The 20,189-nt window shown below is 46.5% G+C and overlaps 1 protein-coding gene across 1 annotated transcript in view; it reads right to left on the bottom strand.

The window, feature by feature from the left end:
* Positions 1-20,186, bottom strand: part of CELSR1 (cadherin, EGF LAG seven-pass G-type receptor 1) — a gene marked incomplete at its 5' end in the record, with an annotated part of 173,166 nt that extends 152,980 nt beyond the window's left edge. Inside the window, one exon of the mRNA XM_010581081.1 lies at positions 17,312-20,186. Within this exon, the coding sequence (XP_010579383.1) occupies positions 17,312-20,186 (2,875 nt within the window). The remainder of the gene's footprint in view (positions 1-17,311) is intronic.
* Between the last annotated feature and the right edge of the window lie 3 nt (positions 20,187-20,189).

Here is a 20,189-nt window from a genome sequence, read left to right as displayed (position 1 = left end):
GAAGAGTAAGAGGGAGGATGGTGTCAAACCAAAACACAGTTCAAGAGACACGAAAGTAGCTTTCCTCATCATGCTACACAAGCCTGGCTTCAGGGACGCAACTGCCACACTTTCTAAGCCAAAATGCTGAATAATTACGGGCCGCTTAGCCCAGCGCTACCTATTGTGCAAAGTCCTCTGTACAGGTTTCCACACAAACGAGTGGTTTGAGCTTTTTTTGGTCACCTTTGATGATGGAGACAGCAAAAAGGGAACCCCAGGTGCAAGGACACAAATTTAGTCTCGGCAGCTGTATCGCAGTAACATGAGTGTCTCTGCCTCGAGCCCCTAGGCAATTAGATATCAGCCAAGCACGGTCACCTTTTGCTCTTACTATGGCTGACATGGACTTTATGGGTCTTCTCCAACAGCTCTGAAGAGTGGCAAACCAAAGGGAGGTAATGATTTGACGACCGTGACAGCCCAACTCCGAGCATTTTTATACACACAAACCATCGCATAAGCCTGATTCTGATGAGTCACCCTGTTTAGTTTGACTCATCCTGTCTGCTCCTCACCAAACACAAGCCAGTACAGGCCAAATCCTACCCAGTTGATACTGTCTCGTGAAAGCAATTATAGCAAGTTGCTTCTCAGATTGTAAGGCCTTTGGGTGCAGCTGACGAGTGCAGTGAGGGAACGCATGTGGACACATCCTGCACACACAGTTTGTCTCCATCCAGTTTTTTTTCCTCACCCTCTATCTTTTCTAAAAATACTCATTCCCAGCCCCATAGTTCTGAGGAAACAAAGCAGGAGGAAAAGAGAAAAAAAGAGAACAAGTGTGGACAAGGCTCAAGGTAGCTGTAGATAAGATGGTGCCTGAAATCCCAGCAGCCTCCCTGGAGCCACGTCTCTCTTCCCTCTTCTAGCAACATGCCTACTGGTGGGGCTGCACCCACCTCTGCAAAGACAGAAGCTTTTTTTTTTTTTTTTGAAGTGTAGCCAGAGTTATGAGTACAATCCTCTGAAGCCAGCAAGGTTTCCTAAAGTGTGAGAGAGGCCAGAGACCAGCCTTTTCTATTCCTCCTCTTTGTTCGGATCAGGAATTTGCAATCCAAATCCCAGCCACACCAGGGCAGGCAATGAGCCCAGCCTCTGTGAGTAAGAAGCATCTTAAAGAGTTCATGAGGCTGCTTGCCAAGGAGCTGCTGTGAGACAAGGTGAACCGAGCTCGAAAAAACCCTGTATGTATATAACACCATTAAGATAGCAAATAAAAAACCTGTCCTGTAGTGCAAAGGAATGTGATAGTTACCAACTGCTCCCCTATAGCTGCAAAGAGTCCTTGAAATATTAACAAGGACTGCTGGTTATCAGCATTCACTTATCGGTTACAGTAGTGCCTAGATAATTCAAAGGACTGAGCCAGAGCTCATAAATACATACACTTTCTCAATGTAAAATCCTTATTATCAGAGAATTTCTTACCTTTTTTAACCAAAATTTGTTAATATTTTTAAAATTAACAAACCTAGAAAGGCAGCAATCTACAGGGAATGAAGAACTAAAATTATTCAGTCGTTTATTTTTGCATTCATTTATTACAATATTTTCATGCGCTCTGTGTGTTTCCAAGACAGGTGTTTTTAAACATGTTTAACTGAATCTCCTGTAGTGTTTTGATGTTAGCACAATGCAGCTGCATTTTGCATCACAAAATCTGTGGTAGGTTCAAGCTGCAGAACTTCTAGGTGGCAGAACTTCACACAAACGAAAGCTGGGAGTTTTGTACCCACAGAAGAGAGCGGTGAGTGCTTACACACTTGCCTGTGTGGGTTAGGTGCCGAGTATCCCGCACAGAGCCCTGGAACAAATTCTCCCCTTAGTTTCAGTCAATGTCGTCACGCTGGCCTAAGGGAGGGACAGCACAACCTTTTCGTATGTTGAAAGGACTTTCGAGAGACTTTCTACCTTCCAGAAAGGACAGAACGCAAGCAGGGGCAAACTTACATAATCTCCTCCAAGAAGCAGCAGCAGAGAACCCACCAAGCCAAGGGCAGAGCCTAAACCCACCTAATTACTGCCTCCTCTTTTATACCATCCCTGGTACCTGACCAACCATGTGCTGAACTGTTCCAGCACAAGGTAATAAAAATCCTACTCAAAAAAACCCAACAAAAACGAGTATTCTTCTTTACACTCTGGTTGCAAACACACAGCAGCCCTAAGCTAATTTAAGGGCTGGCTGCCACAGTCTCTCTCCTCCTTTGCACTGGCACTCATCTCATAGTGCATTGAACTGTTTCTTCACACAGAGTCAGAACTTTTTTGTTTGCTTGGTTTTTATTGGTAATTTGGCTTTTTATCAGCTTGCCTCCTCCCTTGCACTGTCTCTGATATTCCTTTGATGGACTAAGCTGTTTCTTCATGCTAAGTCAGAAGTTTGTTTTGGGGTTTTTTAATGGCAGGTTGGCTTTTTAGCAACTTGGTGCATGGAAACAGCCCAGCACAAGGTCATACAGGTGCTGGGAAGGGAAGGACTGTAACAGCCAGAGGCAAGACTGGCTCAGATTCCCTACAACTTGCAGCCTGTGACATTTGTGAATAACTTTCAGTCCCATTCATTTATCTGCTGAACCATGCTGCTTTGTGGATTCTGTATCTTCTTTTGATACCAGGTTCCGGAGAAGATAGCAATGCTGTTATCAACACACAACAACTTACACAAGCTCAGGCAGTTCAAAGGGCTAATTGCATTTACAATTTGTTAATAAGTGTGTTTAATTTCTGCAGCAAAAAGAGAACAGGAAATAATTTTCCCACTAACAAGTTCAATTTTCTATTCAAGGAAGCTTCTCAAGGAAGTGTGTTGTATATACATAATATTACTTATAAACTATCAAGCATTCATTAATTTATCAAGCTTCATCTTAAACCCAGCTACACTTCTTTGGATCCCTTCACAGAGAGATTGTTCCAGAAATTTGCTTCCCTAAAGGTTTCAAACTGCCTTCTAACATCCCACCTAAATTTACTGAGAGTCAGTTCACTTACAGATTTTTTCCTTTAAACTCCCCTGCTCTTCACTTTGTTTTCCATAAGTACTTCAGAGAGGTAGGTAGCGATCACAGTCCTCTTTGGTTTTCATTTTGCAATATGAAAGATGCAATCTTCTACCAGAAATGATACCTCCAATGAAATAAATTCTCTGTTCCCCAACTTGTCTTCTTTACAATAGAAATTAACTTTTCTTGACTAGGAACCATAAGAATAGTACAGAGATGAGATATTTGTAGTGCCTTGTACAACAGCATGTAATACCTTACTTTCCTTAATAAACCCACCCCACTTAAACCCCTGTGGTAGAAGCCCCATACGCCAATGCATTTTTCAGCTGGTCTGTTGCTTCCATCTTTCTGAACCAACTCAAACACATAGACAGTGGTTAGACAAGAGAAGTCACCCAAATAGTGTAATTTCAGAAAATGGAATAATTTTCCATCCCAGTATTTGATAAGCACTTTAAATACTACATAAGGAGGCCCCGTCTCCAAAGAGAGGGCAGTGTGGTCCTGGCACATCACACCCAGGTAACAATATATTGCTTTCCTCGGGGAAGCAGCAGCGTTGCCTCTAAACAAGCAGCAACACACAATCCAACTGAAGGAAATGCAAGAGGTGCTGAAAAGCCGTCACACGGAGGCTAATCTGTTCCAAGAGATTTTGTGACTCATAAATTATCGTAGAGAAAATTAACTGCTATGAAATGCTTAAGAACAGAAATGGAAAATAAATTAAGATGTCTAATAAGGAACAGAAGCAGTGGTGGTTTCTTAGTGTGGGATTATTAATTATTGTGCTTTCCAAAAGTGATTAAATTACCCTAAAGCTCTAAGGGATCAGCATCTCATTTGCTAGAGGACCAGCTCTCAGCTGCGACCTCAAGCCCCTGCCCCAAGACCTGAGCATCTCCACAAAGTGCCTATGCCCATTGGCTTCTCCCACTGCACCATGAGGATGGAGTGGGTGTTCAACAGCAAAAAACCCATCCCCAGGGCGGACCACCAGCAAATTAGCTGCTGACTGCCAGAAGTGGGAAGCCCAGAGGGATGACACTGGTCACAAAACTAATCAGAGCCCTGCTTTTAATAATCACCGTATCATAAAAGGCAAAACTACTGCAAAAAGGAAAAAGCACTGGAAATGCCAACCCAGATGCGTGGCAGTAAAATCATCAGGCTGAGCTCTCTGCTGAGTACATGGAGGGATTCAGTGACCCTGAGGGAGCCTTACCTGCTGAATGAGCCAAGAATACGCCTTGCCGGGTATTAGGCAATGTCGTGTAATATGACTACAGAGCAGTAAGCACAAAGGCTCTACAGTGCAAAGAACAGCACTGTGAATTTCACAACTGCTGAAATCTCAGACTGATTTCTTTAAAATTCAGTTTCAGTGCAGGAATAAAATTTAATTAGTCTTTTCTTATCATTAGTCATTTATATAAGTTCATTTAAAAACCTGAAAATATCCCAACTTTACGCAGCACTGAGCCAGTAAAACACCATCCTATGTGATCAGTATGGGATATGTAGAGTGTAAGTTGTTTACCCCATGGGACGCTTTCCAGTCTGAGAAAGCTTTCAAATTGGCCATCAAAGTTGTCACTTTACTTTCCCTTCAGGCCTTGAAAAGAGCAATGGGATCTTCTGACAGCTGAAGTCTGAATGAAGGAGATGCAGAGCAAAAACCTAGGGAGTCACTGACACCACCTCAGAGCAGGCGAAACAGCCTCTCCTGGAGGACTTTCCCCCAGGAAAAAAAAGGGATGGATGCTCAACTGCCACCAGTGGCATGAAGAATTCTAGCTGGCATCTCAACTTCAGTGCAGTCTGATGCATGTTGGGCGAGCCAAGGAGTGAATCAGTCATCTCAGCTTAAGAAATCCCCAGCCACTTGGCAAGTGACATATTTTAAAAGCAGATAATACAAAAGTTTATAAAACTCATTCATACAAAACAAAAGTTCACTGCATAGAGTAGAAAAAATGTCCTTGTCTCTCAGTTCTCACCTGAGTTTATTGCCATTAATTGGTCATGTCCATCAACGCTGTTGATAGTAAATAGGAATTTCTTAGTTTAAAGCCTCTTAAAGCTGAATAAAGTCCCAGAGACTGCTATTAACAGCCATTAGGGAGCTGAGGCACGAAGGAATCAGCCAGTAAAGGCGAGTGCAACTTGTCACAGGGGATAAGAAAAAAAAATACAGCCACTGTCTATACCCAAACTGGGCCAAATTCCCAGTTCATGGGTACAGGTGTTGCTCCCACAGACTGCAAAGACGACAAACACTGACATTCAGTGTGCAGCATACCCTGTGACCTGGGGCTGGCCACAGATGTAGCACAACTGCCTGTGCTGGACAGCAAAACCTCTGAGGGACTGTCACCACCTCATGCTGTGGCCCCCGAGACCCTGTGCAAGGAGAGGGGCAAAGGATCGTGGCTGCAAAACCTCTGGAAGCTGCACCTGGCAGCCAGCACCGCTGAGGTCCCAACCCCAAAACAGCCACTGGGAGCGCAAAGGCTGCATGGGCAATGTCACCAGTTCACTGGGAGCATCTCATGGGGCATCCCTGGAAGGGACAGAACCTGCCCCTCCCCTTGGGCCAACGCACCCACCTAACGGCAAGTAACAGCACGGTGGCCAGAAGAGGGTGAGGGATGGATGAGAAACCTGCCCTGCCTCCCCAAAGGCAAGAGGGAAGGCAGTGGTAAAGGATGCTGCCACACCATCAGCAAGCACCGTGCCTGGTGGGCGACCGCCAGCCAGCTTCCAGCGCCTGCCGGACACACCATCGTCCAGGACCGGGGCGGTCCCCAGCGCCGCCATCCGTATCTGGCTATCTCACGGGGCAGCCAGGCAGTCGATGTCTGGTGGTTACCCTAATTATTTACAGCAGGTATTACAAAAGCAGCCCCTGCGAGGTCTCTGCTGCGCACAGCCCTGTACAAACTTGCAGCAGGCAAACTCCACAGACACGGCGCCTCGCTGTAAAACAGCACACGGCGAACAGATCCAATGAATGTGAAGGGAGAGGGGGGAAGAAGATAAGCAAGAAGGAAGGAGTAACACCAGCATGTTTTGTGTAACAAGCTTTCGGCATCCACCAGGTCCTAAGATGTACCCAGGGTTCCCACTTTGAATAACCAGTGCAAACAACCAGCGCCTGCTGTCAGCAGCTTGGTCAACAAACCCAACTGTTAGATTGCCAAACTCAATGCAGAATAATGTCACATAGCTTAGTAAGCAGGATCTAAAAGTTAACCTGTTTTACTTAACAGTCCAAAAAACTTACAGAAATTTGCCCACGTTGCTTTAGCTCGTAACAAATCCTTTGCAAACAGCCTGCAAAACCAACCAGAAGGCAGCAGCAGGTTTCGTGATCTCGAGAAACTGAAGTTAAGACAGGATTTAAACTAGCAGGCAATTATCTGCCAGATGGAGAGCTCATCATGCAGAGCACACATTGCTAAATTACACTGTGTCAGTAAAAGGAGGCCAACATCAGAAATACACCCCGTGAGAAGGGAAACCAAGTCAACCGACAGGATAGTTCAACCCAGCCATTGCTGCCAAGAGACCTTTACCGTATGTGTCAGGACAATGTCGGCTAGCTGCAGCGTCAGTGAGCACATTGCGGGAAAAGCCACAGGATCCAAGCGACGAGCGGCAACATGTTGATAATTACTAGCAAGTCTATCATCACGGCAAACTGCAGTGAGAAAGAGGATTAAACAGTAGGCAAAGATGGGTTGAACTCTGGATATTTAGCAGCGTAATTTAAGTCTGAGCCTGTGAATCCTTCCATAACTGACCCTTTAGCCAATCTGGGGGCCGCTCCACATAAAAGCAAAATACATTTACAAATAGTTAAAGCCAGAAGACAAACAAATCAGCTCTGATCAATAGGAAAGTACTCCCTGGAAAGCCCTGGGGTTCTTGTTTATTGTACCTTTGAGTTCCCAGGTGGGAAGAGCCGAGACCCTGGCTACAGACAGAACTGACCTAGTCCTGACATGGCCTGAACGGTTCATGATCCAGCTTTTATTATGGCCTAAATAAAATTCAGCAGCTGAGGGTCAAAGCCAGACTGCCCATACCACTGCTCGACTGAAGCGGAGGTGCCCATATACACGAATGTGAGCCAGAAAGCCTCCTCTCCAGTGCCCTGCAAGTGTGAGCATGACCCTGTAGCTTATGGCACTTACCAAAGGGATGGGAAACGTTGAGTCCCGCAACAGCTTCTGTACCTTATTCGGCTCCTCTTTAATGTATAGCACAGTAAGAGCTTTGAGATCAAGGGCTGGAGCCCAGCCCATCTCTGCCCTTGTTAAGTGTCCTGATCGCTATGCTGAGTGAAGTGCCCAAGCTGTAGCGGGATGGTATTTCAAGTACTCCCACTTTATAGGACACTTAACTGCCTAAACCAGGATACCGCTGCAAGGAACAGGCACCTAAAAGTGAGGCGCTGTGGCATCTGACGGTTAGATACAAGTCCTCTACTGGACCTAAGGTGTGAAAGGTGCCAAATGTCTCTTCCTAGCCGTGCTGAGCTGTGCCTGCAGCACCTGGAGGCTGGCAATCACACACTGCTAAAACAAGCAACACACTAATGTAGGACAGCTTTTACATGATATAAACTAAATTCAGACAGCTAAATAAATAAATAAATCACAGCTTGGACGTTAAAGGGTCTCTTTAGAAATAGAACCAGCATGAACATTGCTGCAAGCACACAAGTAAATGAGGGGCAGGGCTGGGCTGGTTCCTGGAAAGTCCAAAAGTGCTATGAAAGGAATTCAATCCAATAAACTCAATGACTTGGTAACATCAGTTTTGAGTAGGGTCAAGGAGTCTGATCTGGAGCTAGTGAAAGGAAAGAGCAAAACCAACTGATCTAGCAGTTCTTTGTACCCATGATGCATGCTCTGGTGGCATGGCAGCTACAGAGAATCACCCTGAGTACATTTGCTTCCAAACGTAACAGCCCCTTGGCAGTTAACAGCAAAGACAGACTGTTGGGTGCTGGCCATCCCGTCTGTGAAACTCAAATCTGATAGCCGCTGCTTTGCCCCTTTTGGTGGGGTCCAGATGCTTTTGCTTCTCCTTGAAACTGGAACTAGCCCACAGACTCCACAGCAGGCAGGACGTGCCATGCTGACAATGGTTGTTAACAATGGCCTCTCCTTCTCCCTCCTTCAAAAAGCACTGAAATGTTTTGACCAGATGCATCATTTCCAAAAGTGCTAGAGACCTGACGGAATGTAACATCTATCACGCATTCAGCAATGGTGCTGAAAGCAGATTACTTTCCTTTGTATTTGATAAGTGTAACATGTCTATGTTTATTATGTGGTCCCCTGAGGATTTATTACAGGTTTACCGTTTCATTTATTTGCTTTTTTTGTGCTTGGCAAGTGTAAACACTGGAACAAATACGAAGGTGGTTACAGCTTAGCAGCATTAACAACTTGTTGAAACAAAGTCCAAAAGTTTTCCTTTCTCTCCAGCAAATCCTACTTTTCTGTCCAACTGCTTTTTTTTCAAGTGCGAAGATCATCTTTCTGAAGTATTTTAAAATTTTATTTCTTTGTTGAATGCCAAATCCCCATAAAAGCATACTTTCCCCCTTCATTCACTCAAACTCTTGACAATATTTAAAGTCTTTCCTAACATTATTCATGGCAAAACATTTTCCTGTCTGCAAATTATAGCCTCCCCCATGCTTTCCATCTAGTCTGCTAAGCCTGTTACTACAGGTAGTTTGCTGTAACAGAAATAAGTACAATCATCACTACAAAAGAAAACAAACCCTTCCGTCCTGGCACACACATTCAGGGTGGGTTCATCCCACTGAACTTTCGCCATCTAACAACAAGGCAATTAGCCCAAGTCAGTCACTTGCATTCCCTCTTTAATCAGTGGGGTGAGATGGGCAACTCCAGCTAGCAGCCCTCCTGCCTATCAACCAATCATGGCTGCAACATACATGACCACCTTTGAAGAGATACCTGATTTTTGGGCAGACTGATCCGTGGGTAGATCATGGTAGGTGATACAAATCTGACCATAAGAGCCAAGCTGTACCTTCAATAATGCTGTTTCAATCCAACAAAATCAATGCACTGCATTGAAATCTCAACCAAAGTGTATGCACCTGGGTCTTACAAAAAAAGGTGTTAGGCAAATCTCGCCAAACAAACAAGAGATCGCTCAATGGCAGATTTCAAAATTTTCCATGAAGATTACATCCTGCCCCTTTTGGAAACTTGTGTTACACCTATAAATAGTTCAGTGTTTTTCAACACTGGAAAAAGAGCTACACTGGGGGGGGGGATTATAAAACTGTAACTTGTCACAGAAACACAAAGTGACAAAACTAAATTTAATCGGGTCTCAGAAGTTTCTTTCAAGTGGACAACCACTGTGAACAAGGCTCTTAAGAACCAAGCCCCTTGTCAACTTGTTCTGTACTCTGATTTATGCAATCTTTTGGCCAAATAGTCTTAAAAAAAGGAGCAGACAACAAAAAAGCCTATCATTCATAAAAGACAGCACCGCCATACTTGTTTCTCAAATGGCAAAGCAGATGTTAGAGTAGTTGGAGTACTATTTTACCTAAAAACTTCATCATTCCCACAGAAACCAGGACAGAAAAACTATAACATGGAAGATTGCCAAAAAGGATCATTAGATCTGATCTGAATATCTTCAGCTCTTCTAACCCTTGTACATGTCCTAAAGACTCTCCATAGATGTTTTTGGAAATACAATTCAGTATGCCAAAGGAAGCCAAGAGAGACAGTTGCCCAAATCCTGTAAATTAGGCAATACTGAGGTAAGCAGGTAAGTTGTGTTGTTATCTCAAGCACTCAAATGTAGCAAGCCGGTCGCCGCCAACTGGCTCTCAAAATTCTGAGGGCTTATAAAAGAGAGGGAGAAGGGATGGAGAGCGCAGATCTTGTGTCTGACATTTGATCCTCCCCTTACTCATCCTCCATGCACGAGCATTACAGCTAGAGTTGCCTCCACTAAATATTGAAAAGGTATTTGTGGAATGTAGGTTTAGAAGAGGTTGCTTGTTTCCTGCCCAGAAAGTAATTCTGGTCACAACTTCTAGAGCGGCCACATTCCCATCCCGGTCTTTGTATCAGTCTCACCTGACCCATGAGGGAATCGAACGGCGCAGTGAAATCGCAAGCCGAACCCATGCTACGGTGCAGTCACCTCTGTCTGTACCCAAAATAACCAGATGAAAGTGAGCTCAGCTATGCCAACACATGCAGCAGCTACACATCTGGCTGAACCGTAAACACTGTCATAGGTGCTGCATGCTATCACATGCCCCTGAACCCATGAACCCTGAGCACCCAGCCAAAACACCGGAGAGAACCTGCCAGCTGCAGGGGTGTCTGGCTGACCTGCAGCACACCCCGAGGACGAGGCAGGAGACCACGGATGAGTCTCTCCAACCCTTCCCAGGGCCACGCTCTGACCAGACTGGTGGAAATGTGAGGATGCCTGGGTTCCCATCCCAGCATCTGCTAAGGGTTTCACCAGCAAGCACCCTACCAGAAGAGTGGTGAGCACGCTATCCATCTTCACCTAACGTCATACCTTAAAACCTAGCATTACATTCCTCAGTCAAGGGATGTCTCAGAAAATCTATTCAGTTCAAAGATTGGAGTCAACAATGAAAGGGAGTTTCAAGATATTAAGTATATATGCTGAAGGAAAATGGACCATTCAATGAGCAATTGTAAAATTACATGCTTTATCGGCAGCCAGCCAATTCCTCAGATAGTGCTTGGGATGTTGGAGATAATGAAGTATAAAATCCTACTGCTTCACATCACCTACTTTCCCTACCACTACTTCTACTGCAGGTTTACTGTCATCCTAACATCCAAACCTAGAAAACTGTTCCTGTATTCTAAACAAAGGGTTCTTTTGCCTTCACCGTTGACAACAACTCAATGTTTATTCTGTATTTGGCAGTTTGCAGCAGGCTTCACAACCCCAGCCTAAACCAATTCTGAACTGCAAGGAAACATGTGACCAGAACAAGAGAATAAAAGAAGATTCTTCCCAACCTGCAAATGCAAGTCAGAAGAGCACTTCAGTGACATCTAAGAGGGAAGCAAATCACAACAAGGGAATACACCAAGGAAATAAATTCATTAATACACCCTGAAGCTTAAAAAGTAATCAAAAAATATAAAACAATTACTAATCCAATTTAAAAATGGTTATTATAACTATCTCCCCATTTGCAAATAATTTGAAAATTGGAGAAAAAAATTTTCCGGGTAATCCCACCACCACACTTCTCTAAATTTAATCTCTTTCCCTTAAGACTCGTTATCAAGTAAAGCCTAGTAGATCTTTCTCCCTCTCACATCTTCAGCCTCATTCTCCTTATACCTTCTTCTTATTATCCTAAAGTCTCCCTCTTTCCCAGAAATCACTGAGAAAAGGATCAACACTTAGGCAATAGAAAAATAAAATAAAATTACTGGTACACTGAGCAAAGTGTGTACAAAACCAGCCAAAACCCCCTGCAGCCTCAAGAAGCCATTTCTCATGCCCTCTCAATCAAGGCAACCCAATAGCTTGTACAGAAATGTTAACAAGAAGATGATGCAAATATACACACCCTTGGGTTTTCAAACAGCCTTGCTGAGTTTGGGTTTATGTAGGGCTTTGATATACACTATTTTTTTTTTCTCCAGGAACCGATTGTGACCTCTAATATTTATGGTTCAAGGTTTCACTTTGTGGTATGAGGTTAAGAAGTGCCATCTGCATATGCTTCAACCACAGAGACATACTAAGGTAGAAATGTCTTCATAAAAACTGCGTAACAAAAAAATAGGAACATACAGCCTGCACTGTACACAGAGAGAAACAGGGAGAAACAAACATTTTTAGTGATAGCTATGTTGCATAGTAGCATTTTCTGAAAGAAGTTGACAGACAAAATATCTTTTATCTGAAATAAAACATCTCATTTACTTTTTAAAGTGTGCTGTGATAAACATTTATTTTTTTAGTATTACTAGGGATGGCCAGTTTAGCAAAGAAACTTGTTATTTACAGTAGCTTAGGCTGCAGGTAACTCCCTATTTTATTTATTTACATGCAGAAGATATCTTTTATCTCAGTAAAAAGTTACTTTGTCAGTCAGCCTTCCACTAAATATTTTCCTCTCATAGCCATAGAAGTTTTCCTGTCTTTTGAAACAAAAATAAACCACTCCTATGAAATCCAGGGATGAAGTGGAAGGAAGTCCATAGGAAAGCAACAAGGCAGCCACAGCTTTTTATCAGCTGGAACAGATGATACAGCTGAAAAGGGAAAGTCGCATTCCTGCAGGCTGGAGGGATGCACATCTAAAATGCATCTCACCTGTAGAACAGATTAGAATATAGAACCTATATGGATGCAATAAAGGACTTAGATAACCACAGCAGATCCAGGAGCCAGCCTAACTTTAAAATGATGGTGACTACTCTTGACTGGCTATTTTAGGAAAATAAATGTAAATGTTCAAAACCTCCACTACTAACCATTATCAGTCATCCTTCACTTCAGCCCCACTTCATACACCAAGTAACGACTGGAGATGCAATCCCGCAGCTCACGGTATCATGCCATCTTTCCAAACAAGGTCCCTCATCGTTGCCTCCCTGGTCTCCGTAGCCTTTGAGCCACTGCTTTCTCTCAGCTCCCCTTAGTGAGGGATGCACCTGTGAAGTGCAAGTCCAAGGCCCCCAGGAACGCCAGTGTGCAAAAGCCCTGCAGCCACAAGACGCGCCGACACACCTCCTCCCACCCGGACGGAGGGAGAAAGGAGCTTCCAGCCGCCCGTTTCCACCACCTAATTGTATAAGCCACCAGGATCCCAACACAGCTGCCTGCAGGAATGTGTTTCCCTGGGAGGGGGGCCACAGAGAGCAGTTTGGGTGTTAATTGCCCCTCACTGACCCTAAAAGCAAGTCCTCGCAGGCCAGAAGCATCACTCCTAAAAGAACCAGTCAACCTGCGGATCTGCCCCCGAAAACGCAAAAGGCCCCGGCAGCCCCATCTGCCTCGCTCCCCAAAGGCAGGGGCACGAGGCCAGGGTGCACCCCAACGCTGCCAAGGTGTCCGGCTTGCGTCCTGAGCAGTCGCCCCGCGCTCACCCTCCATGCCCAAAGGAGCCCCTGCACTTAGAGAGACACCTTTTCCCTCGAGTTTCTTTTTTCCCTTTAATCTCAAACCTTCCTCACACACACAAATACCCCCAATGCCTTGCATTTCGGGCACAGCGGTGGCCTTCCCTTTATCAGAAGGGCTAAATCAAAGTATTGCATCTTCTCTTAACATTTGTACAGAGAAGGCACAGAGCTGGAGATCCAGGATCACTAGCATAATGACTTTTAAATTACAATAATAATGAAGATCCTTTACCAGCCTTGAGTAAAAATCCCAAAAGTTTATTGCAACACAAACGAGCTCTATCTTAATTTGTAGTTGCTGATAGTCAATAACCTCACTGAATTCGACTGGAGATTAAAAGACAAAGAAATGTAAAAGGTGATACCTGAGCTTGTGTGCCCTAAAAAAGGCTTGGGTGTCTATCCCTCACCGTGTGAGGAGCACTACCTTCCCAAAATTATAGATTGTATGTTGTATAATGATATTTTACATTTATCTGGACCACTCGAAAGCGGTAGCATCCAGTCAGGTTGGGTTCTGTCTGCACTGGTGAATTAGGCTGGGTTCCCAGTGGAGTTTGCACACATATCTATTGTATCCCATTGCGCTGTCGTCGATGATAAGTGGGACTACTTGTGGCAGCACAGCCAAGCAGGTGCCAGCAGCATTTGCAATGTGATACCCAGGCAAACTTGTGCAATATTTGTGCAAAGTTAAGGCCAGTACATAGCCGTCCCACCCAGTGCTGGTGGGGACTGTGGTATGTTTAACACGGGCAAATGCAATGTGACTGGAGCAATGTTTAACCCATTTTTTGGCCAAATAAATCCCAATTTAATGTTATCATGAACATCACTGTGGACAGAAAGTAATCGTTTTTAACGATCATGTCAATTTAAGTCATATATTTATTAGTAACACTGAAAAATCACAGACTGATTGACTCTTGAGCACCTGCTTCAGAAGCCCAGAGTAAAATCCTGCCACCCTGGAAAGCAAGGGCAGGATTTCAGCAAGGTCCAGATTTCACCCCAGTTGTTAAAACAACATACACCTAATGACACAATGTGCAGGCACGGGAATGCAGGCCAAGCTCTGCCTTTCTGTAGGAAAACCTTGAAGGTACAATGGAAAAAGGAGAATGTGTCTTTTTAAGGGACCCCTGGAGGGCATGTGGATTAGTTTCACCCAAAACGGGTCCGCTTTATTCACTCAGGCAGCTCTTTGTGACAGTCATGGGCAGAGGGGCACCCAGAGAGCTTCACTTCAGAACAGACTGACTTCAAAAGCTACCTCCCGATCCATAGCAAAATGCTAATATATCCACACCACCCACATTCCTCCCTCCTCCACTTGGGTCGGTTCCTGACCTGCTGCGGGGGCACAGCCCAGCAGGTACCATGGCACCAGGGCAAAGGCAGAGCCACGCATGCGCCGAGCCTGCCCAGGGCTGCCCACCATCCCACGTAGCTTCTGATGATGTTGACACTGTTAAGGTAAGTTTTAAATGCCGAGCATGCTGTTCTCAGGTTTTACAAAGCCAATTAGCTCCATTTGCTTGGTTTTCATGATTCTTAAATTTTGTTTATATGCAGAAGGCCAAAATTACTGTGCTTATTTGAATAATCCCCAAGCCAAATGAAAGAATGCTAGTTTTAGCCAAGTATCGAAGTCTCAAAGTAATTCAATTGAGTAGCACGGCTCCTCACTAGCATTGCACACACTCACATGCCTCCACAGCACAACACATCGCTAGATGGAAGTAAGATTTTTATAGCAGCAGTGTTACTTCCGACTCCTATATAGATCAAATTCCCCAAGTTCATAAAGAGCTCCAACCCTTCCCTGACCTGAAGAGCAGCTGCAGCAGGGCAGGACTTTGTGTTTGTCTGGGTTGAGAGGTTAATGGCTACTCCATAGACACGTTTTTCAGTTAACTGGCAGGTCATTTTAGCAGATGATTTGCAGGTATTTTGCAACACTTAGAGATAACCCTGTGGAGTACTTCTGTCTGAGCTGCTTCTCTGTCTTTTTTTAAAGACTGCATCAGATAAACCAGAGAATGCAGGCAGGTGAGACTTTTCTGGACTAATCACACACTGCCAGACTCTGCCCTTTCAATTTCCAAACAGCAAACTTCTCCAAATTAACATCAAATGGAGTTCAGTGCTTGTCAAAATTATTTTAAAAACCTACCCATAAAAAGCTTTAATCTTTCAAATATCTCAAGACATGCAGCAGACAGCCAGTTTTGATCAACATCACATCAGAGTTTCAAAGTTCACACCTTCACCAAACATGAAAATGATGCTGGAATGATCAAGCTCTTGTTACTTAAGAAAACAGAGGTCTTCACTCCTACCTGAGATTTCATCCATTTAAACTGCGTAAATCATTAGATTGAGAAAGGAATAGTTTATGTCACCTATTTTTCTGTTCTGAACACACTCTTCGTCTAGTCTAACCAAACAACTTTTCCAACCTTCGTGCTTCAAGATGAGTTCTTATCTTCTGCTACCAGATAAAGAGCTACTGGTTCAGACAGTGACCATGCAATCACCTGCACCTTAATCCAAATGTTTTTCTTTAAGGTCACAAGCCAACCGTCTGTTTTTTCTGCAAGTCCTCGCAGGACATGGAAACGGCATTTATGAGCTACCTTTACCACATTAACTGCCCCCCAGCATTTTGGAAGAACCAGGAAAGGCTTGCCAGGTGATACACCACAGTAAATTCAGTCAGCTCAGTTAATAACACTTTCATTTTCCTGAAGCAAAAAGGACCTCAAGCCTGCAAACACAAGGGAGAGCACAGCTCGCTCCCCCGAGGCCCTGCTGCACGCCATGACTACTTACAGTAAAACAAGCGCTGCCAGGATTATGCCACAGTTTGATTATTATTTTTTTCTTTTTTTTGATACAACCATCCAAAAAGAAGCTTCTCCCAAAGTGTCATTTTAGGCACCTAGTACTTTCAGCTGGGTTTTTTTGCAGAAAGAATACAAGTATTAGTTTTAGGATGCAGAGAGCAGCGGCAAGGAATGCATCTGGTTAAACCTCTGAAAGTCAACAAAAGTATGGGATCAGGTCCACAGTAAACTTTATAGAGTGGCACCTGCAGAGGAAATTACTCATTGCATGATTGATGCCACAATTAGAGGCATAAAAAGTAATTCCATGATAAACAGGCAACCAAGCAGAAAAAGAATAATATCCTAAAAGCATGTATGTGCTCATAGAAAAGTATATATTGGACGATATCAAACAGTCTTGACGCACACAGAGACACAAATTCTCCAAGGAAGTTAATGGCACAGTACCCCTCCCTCTCTCCTCCTTTCCCTCTCCACAACAGCGCTGATTTTGGGGCTGCATTTGGCCAGTATCTGCCCCTAGCACTACTAAAGCGACTCCAGCACAATTAGCTGCGTTACACAGCTATTACACAGCCATAACTCATGGCTTTCAGAGTTGCCATTTCCCGCAGGAGCACACGCCGGCAATGCAAACCAACGCAGCTCTGCCAGCATCACATCCACCTGGGCCACACCAGCAGAGAACTGGTCTGAGGTCTAAGGATCTACCAGCCAGAAGGGAATAACATGTTTTGTTGCTAAAAAAGCAGAGATTAAAAAAAAAAAAAAAAAAAAAAAAGAGAAGCTGAGATTTGGTAAGAGGAAGAAAAAAAAAAGAGGGAGGGGAGACGGCATTACAGATGCACGTGCATTCCCTACATCTTTGCAAGTTACATCATTTATTACCTTTATGCAACCACATCAGAAAAGCTTCAGCTAAGGTACCACCTCAACTGAGGGAGTATATACCATTCCACACACATGTATTTATTTACCCTTGTGATCCACGTTTACTAAACAACTTCAACGCACCACTTCACAGCACATGGGCTTGAAACATTTTTGTGGTTCCTCTCCAAAAATTTCACAGATAAATTGCTGCTTCAGGAAACGGAAAGCTGCGCACTGAACTGCAAGTGGGTTATTTCTGCCCATGCCCCTGTACTGGTCTGACAAGCAGAATTACACGCTTTATGAACCTCGAACGCTTGCTTACCTGAGACCGACACTTTCATAAGGGCTTCCAGGGGTCTGTTGTTGTCCAGATCGCGACTGAGTTTGAGTTCCCCAGTGGCAGAGTCCAAAAGGAGCAAGTTTAATTCATTGCCTTGCACAAAGGTGTAGGCCAGGCTGTCAGACACATCGGGATCATGAGCCGGAATCTTGCCAATCACACCGGAGGGGAAGCTGTTGGACTTGTTGGTCACGTAGTTATTGAAGAGGATCTGGAAATCCTGCAGCACAGGCGGGTTATCATTCTGGTCCAGGAGGCGGATGTGCACTGTTGCCCGGCTCACAAGAGGGGCTGAAGTGGCCTGCACCACGATCACGTACTCTGTCCGGCTCTCATAATCCAGGTCCATTAGGGCCGTGAGGTCTCCGTTGAGCAAGTCTAGTTGGAAGACCTCGGGGATGTTCCCCTCTACGATCTGGTACATGATCTGTGCGTTGGTCCCCTCATCGGGGTCAGCTGCACTGATCCGTGCCACGATAGAGCCCACGGGGCTGTTCTCCTCCACAAAGATGTCAAATTCATCCTTCTCAAAGACAGGGGGGTTGTCATTGATGTCCAGCACAGTCACTTGGATATCCACAGAGGCTTTCAGCGGTGGGCTGCCCCTGTCCACAGCAAAGGCCCGCAGGCTGTAGACAGCCACGTTCTCGCGGTCCAGCTTGCGCAGCGTGCGTATCACTCCAGAAGTGGGTTCGATGTAGAAGTCTCCATCTCCATCGTCGCCACCTTGGAACGTGTAGAGGAGACGGCCATTGAGTCCTGAGTCACGGTCGGTGGCAGACAGCTGCAGGACACTGGTGGAGAGCGGCACATCCTCGAAAACTGAGCCCTGGTAGCGGTCACGTAGGAAGCGGGGCGCGTTGTCATTGGCATCCAGGATGAGGATCTCGACGTAGGTCGTGTCCGATTTCTGGGGGATGCCGTTGTCGTGGGCTGTAATAGCCAATGTGTACGAGGCCTGGTCCTCGTAGTCCAGCTCCATCAGGGTGGTGATGGTGCCTGTGTCAGGGTCGATGCGGAACTGGGGGATGTTATCGTCCAGGATGTACGTGATTCTCGCATTCTCCCCCGTGTCCTCATCGGTGGCGCTGATGGCGACAATAGAGGTGCCGATGGGCTTGTCCTCGCTGACGCTCACCGTGTAGTGGGAGCTCTGGAAGACCGGGCGGTGCGTGTTGGCATCCGTGACATTGATGAAGACCTGGACGGTGTCAAAGCGAGTGCCGTCAGAGGCAGTGACTGTGAGCACATACTGCCTTTCCTGCTTGTAATCCAGGGGCAAGGCCAGCGTGATCAGCCCCCCTCCGCTCTGACTGGTGATGGCAAAACGGTTCCTGGTGTTGCCACTGGTGATCTGGTAAGTCACAACGCTGTTAACGTCCCTGTCCACTGCTGTCAGGGTCAGGACGCTGCTGCCCACAGCCGCGTCCTCGTTCAGTCTGAGGTGATACACCTTCTCCGTGAAGGTGGGGTTGTTGTCGTTGACGTCCAGGACAGTGATGGACACGCTGGCCGAGGAGGTCATAACTGGCACGCCGTGGTCCCTGGCCTCCACCCCAAAGTGATAGTTTTCCACAGTCTCTCGGTCCAGCTCCGCAGCCACCGTGATCCATCCTGTGCTGTTGTTGATCTGAAAAGGGAACCCAGAGTCACCCGCTACGGGGGCACCTCCGGTGGACGGTGCCAACTCTATGAGTTTGTACTCCAGGCGGGCGTTCTCCCCGGAGTCAGCATCCACGGCCTGGACGTGCAGCACCGAGTAGCCCAGAGGAACGTTCTCCAGCACAGTGGCCTGGAAGGGAGTGCTCACGAAGATGGGGGCATTGTCATTCACGTCCACGACCTGCACCGACACCATGCCGCTGGAGTTGATCAAGGGAGGCCTGCCCCCATCCTGGGCTTTGATCCGGAGCGTGTACTCCCGAATAGTCTCATAATCCAGAGGGTTGATCAGGTCGATGGCACCGGAGAAAGAGTGGATGTAGAACTGGCCTTTCAGGTTGCCGCTCACGATGCTGTAGTGCACCTGGGCATTGCTGCCCCGGTCCCGATCCGTGGCCTGCACCTGCAGTATCTGGCTGTTCACCGGGGCATCCTCTGGCACCTGGACCAGGTAGCGCTTCTCACTGAACTGAGGGTAGTTGTCGTTCTCGTCCTCTACAGTGATGTGCACCATAGCCGTGGCGCTGCGTGGTCCTGGATCCTTGCCCTGGTCGTTGGCTTCCACCACCAGGTGGTACTCGGAGACCTCCTCGCGGTCCACCGGCGCTCGGGTCCTCACAACCCCGGAGCGCGGGTCAATCTCAAAGACCCCGTCACCGGCCCCCGGCTCCAGCAGGCGGTAAAGCATGTTGGCGTTGGCCGGGGCGTCGCCGTCGGTGGCGCGGATGGTCAGCACCTCGTAACCCACCTCCAGGTTCTCCCGGATGCTCTCCCGGTACTCGGGCTGCTCGAACACTGGCTCGTGGTCGTTGGTGTCGCTCACCGTCACCGTCAGGTAGGTGGTGGCCGAGCGGCGGCGCGGGGAGCCGTGGTCGGAGGCGGTCACCTTCAGCACGTGGGTGTCCTTCGTCTCCCGGTCCAGGCTGCGGGCGGTGACCACGCTGCCCGTCTCGGCGTCGATGGAGAAGTAGTCGTTGGAGCGCTCGTCGAAGAGCGCCTCCATGGAGTACGCCAGCCGGCCGGCCTCCCCCTCGTCGGGGTCCTGGGCCCGCAGCACGATGACCGCCGTGCCGGCCGGCTCGTTCTCGGGGATGGAGACCTGGTAGCTGGGCAGCTGGAACTGCGGGGGGCTGTTGAGGCTCCGCGCCCGCCGCGCTCCTCGCCGCCCGCCGCCCTCCTCCCCCGCCGGCGGCGGCGG

This window comes from Haliaeetus leucocephalus, unplaced genomic scaffold (genome assembly GCF_000737465.1).
Source record: "Haliaeetus leucocephalus isolate CR32 unplaced genomic scaffold, Haliaeetus_leucocephalus-4.0 Scaffold751, whole genome shotgun sequence".
In the NCBI taxonomy this organism is placed as follows: Eukaryota; Metazoa; Chordata; class Aves; order Accipitriformes; family Accipitridae; genus Haliaeetus; species Haliaeetus leucocephalus.
The sequence above is the reverse complement of the archived record's forward strand: the minus strand, read 5'-3'. Positions and strand labels throughout refer to the sequence as shown.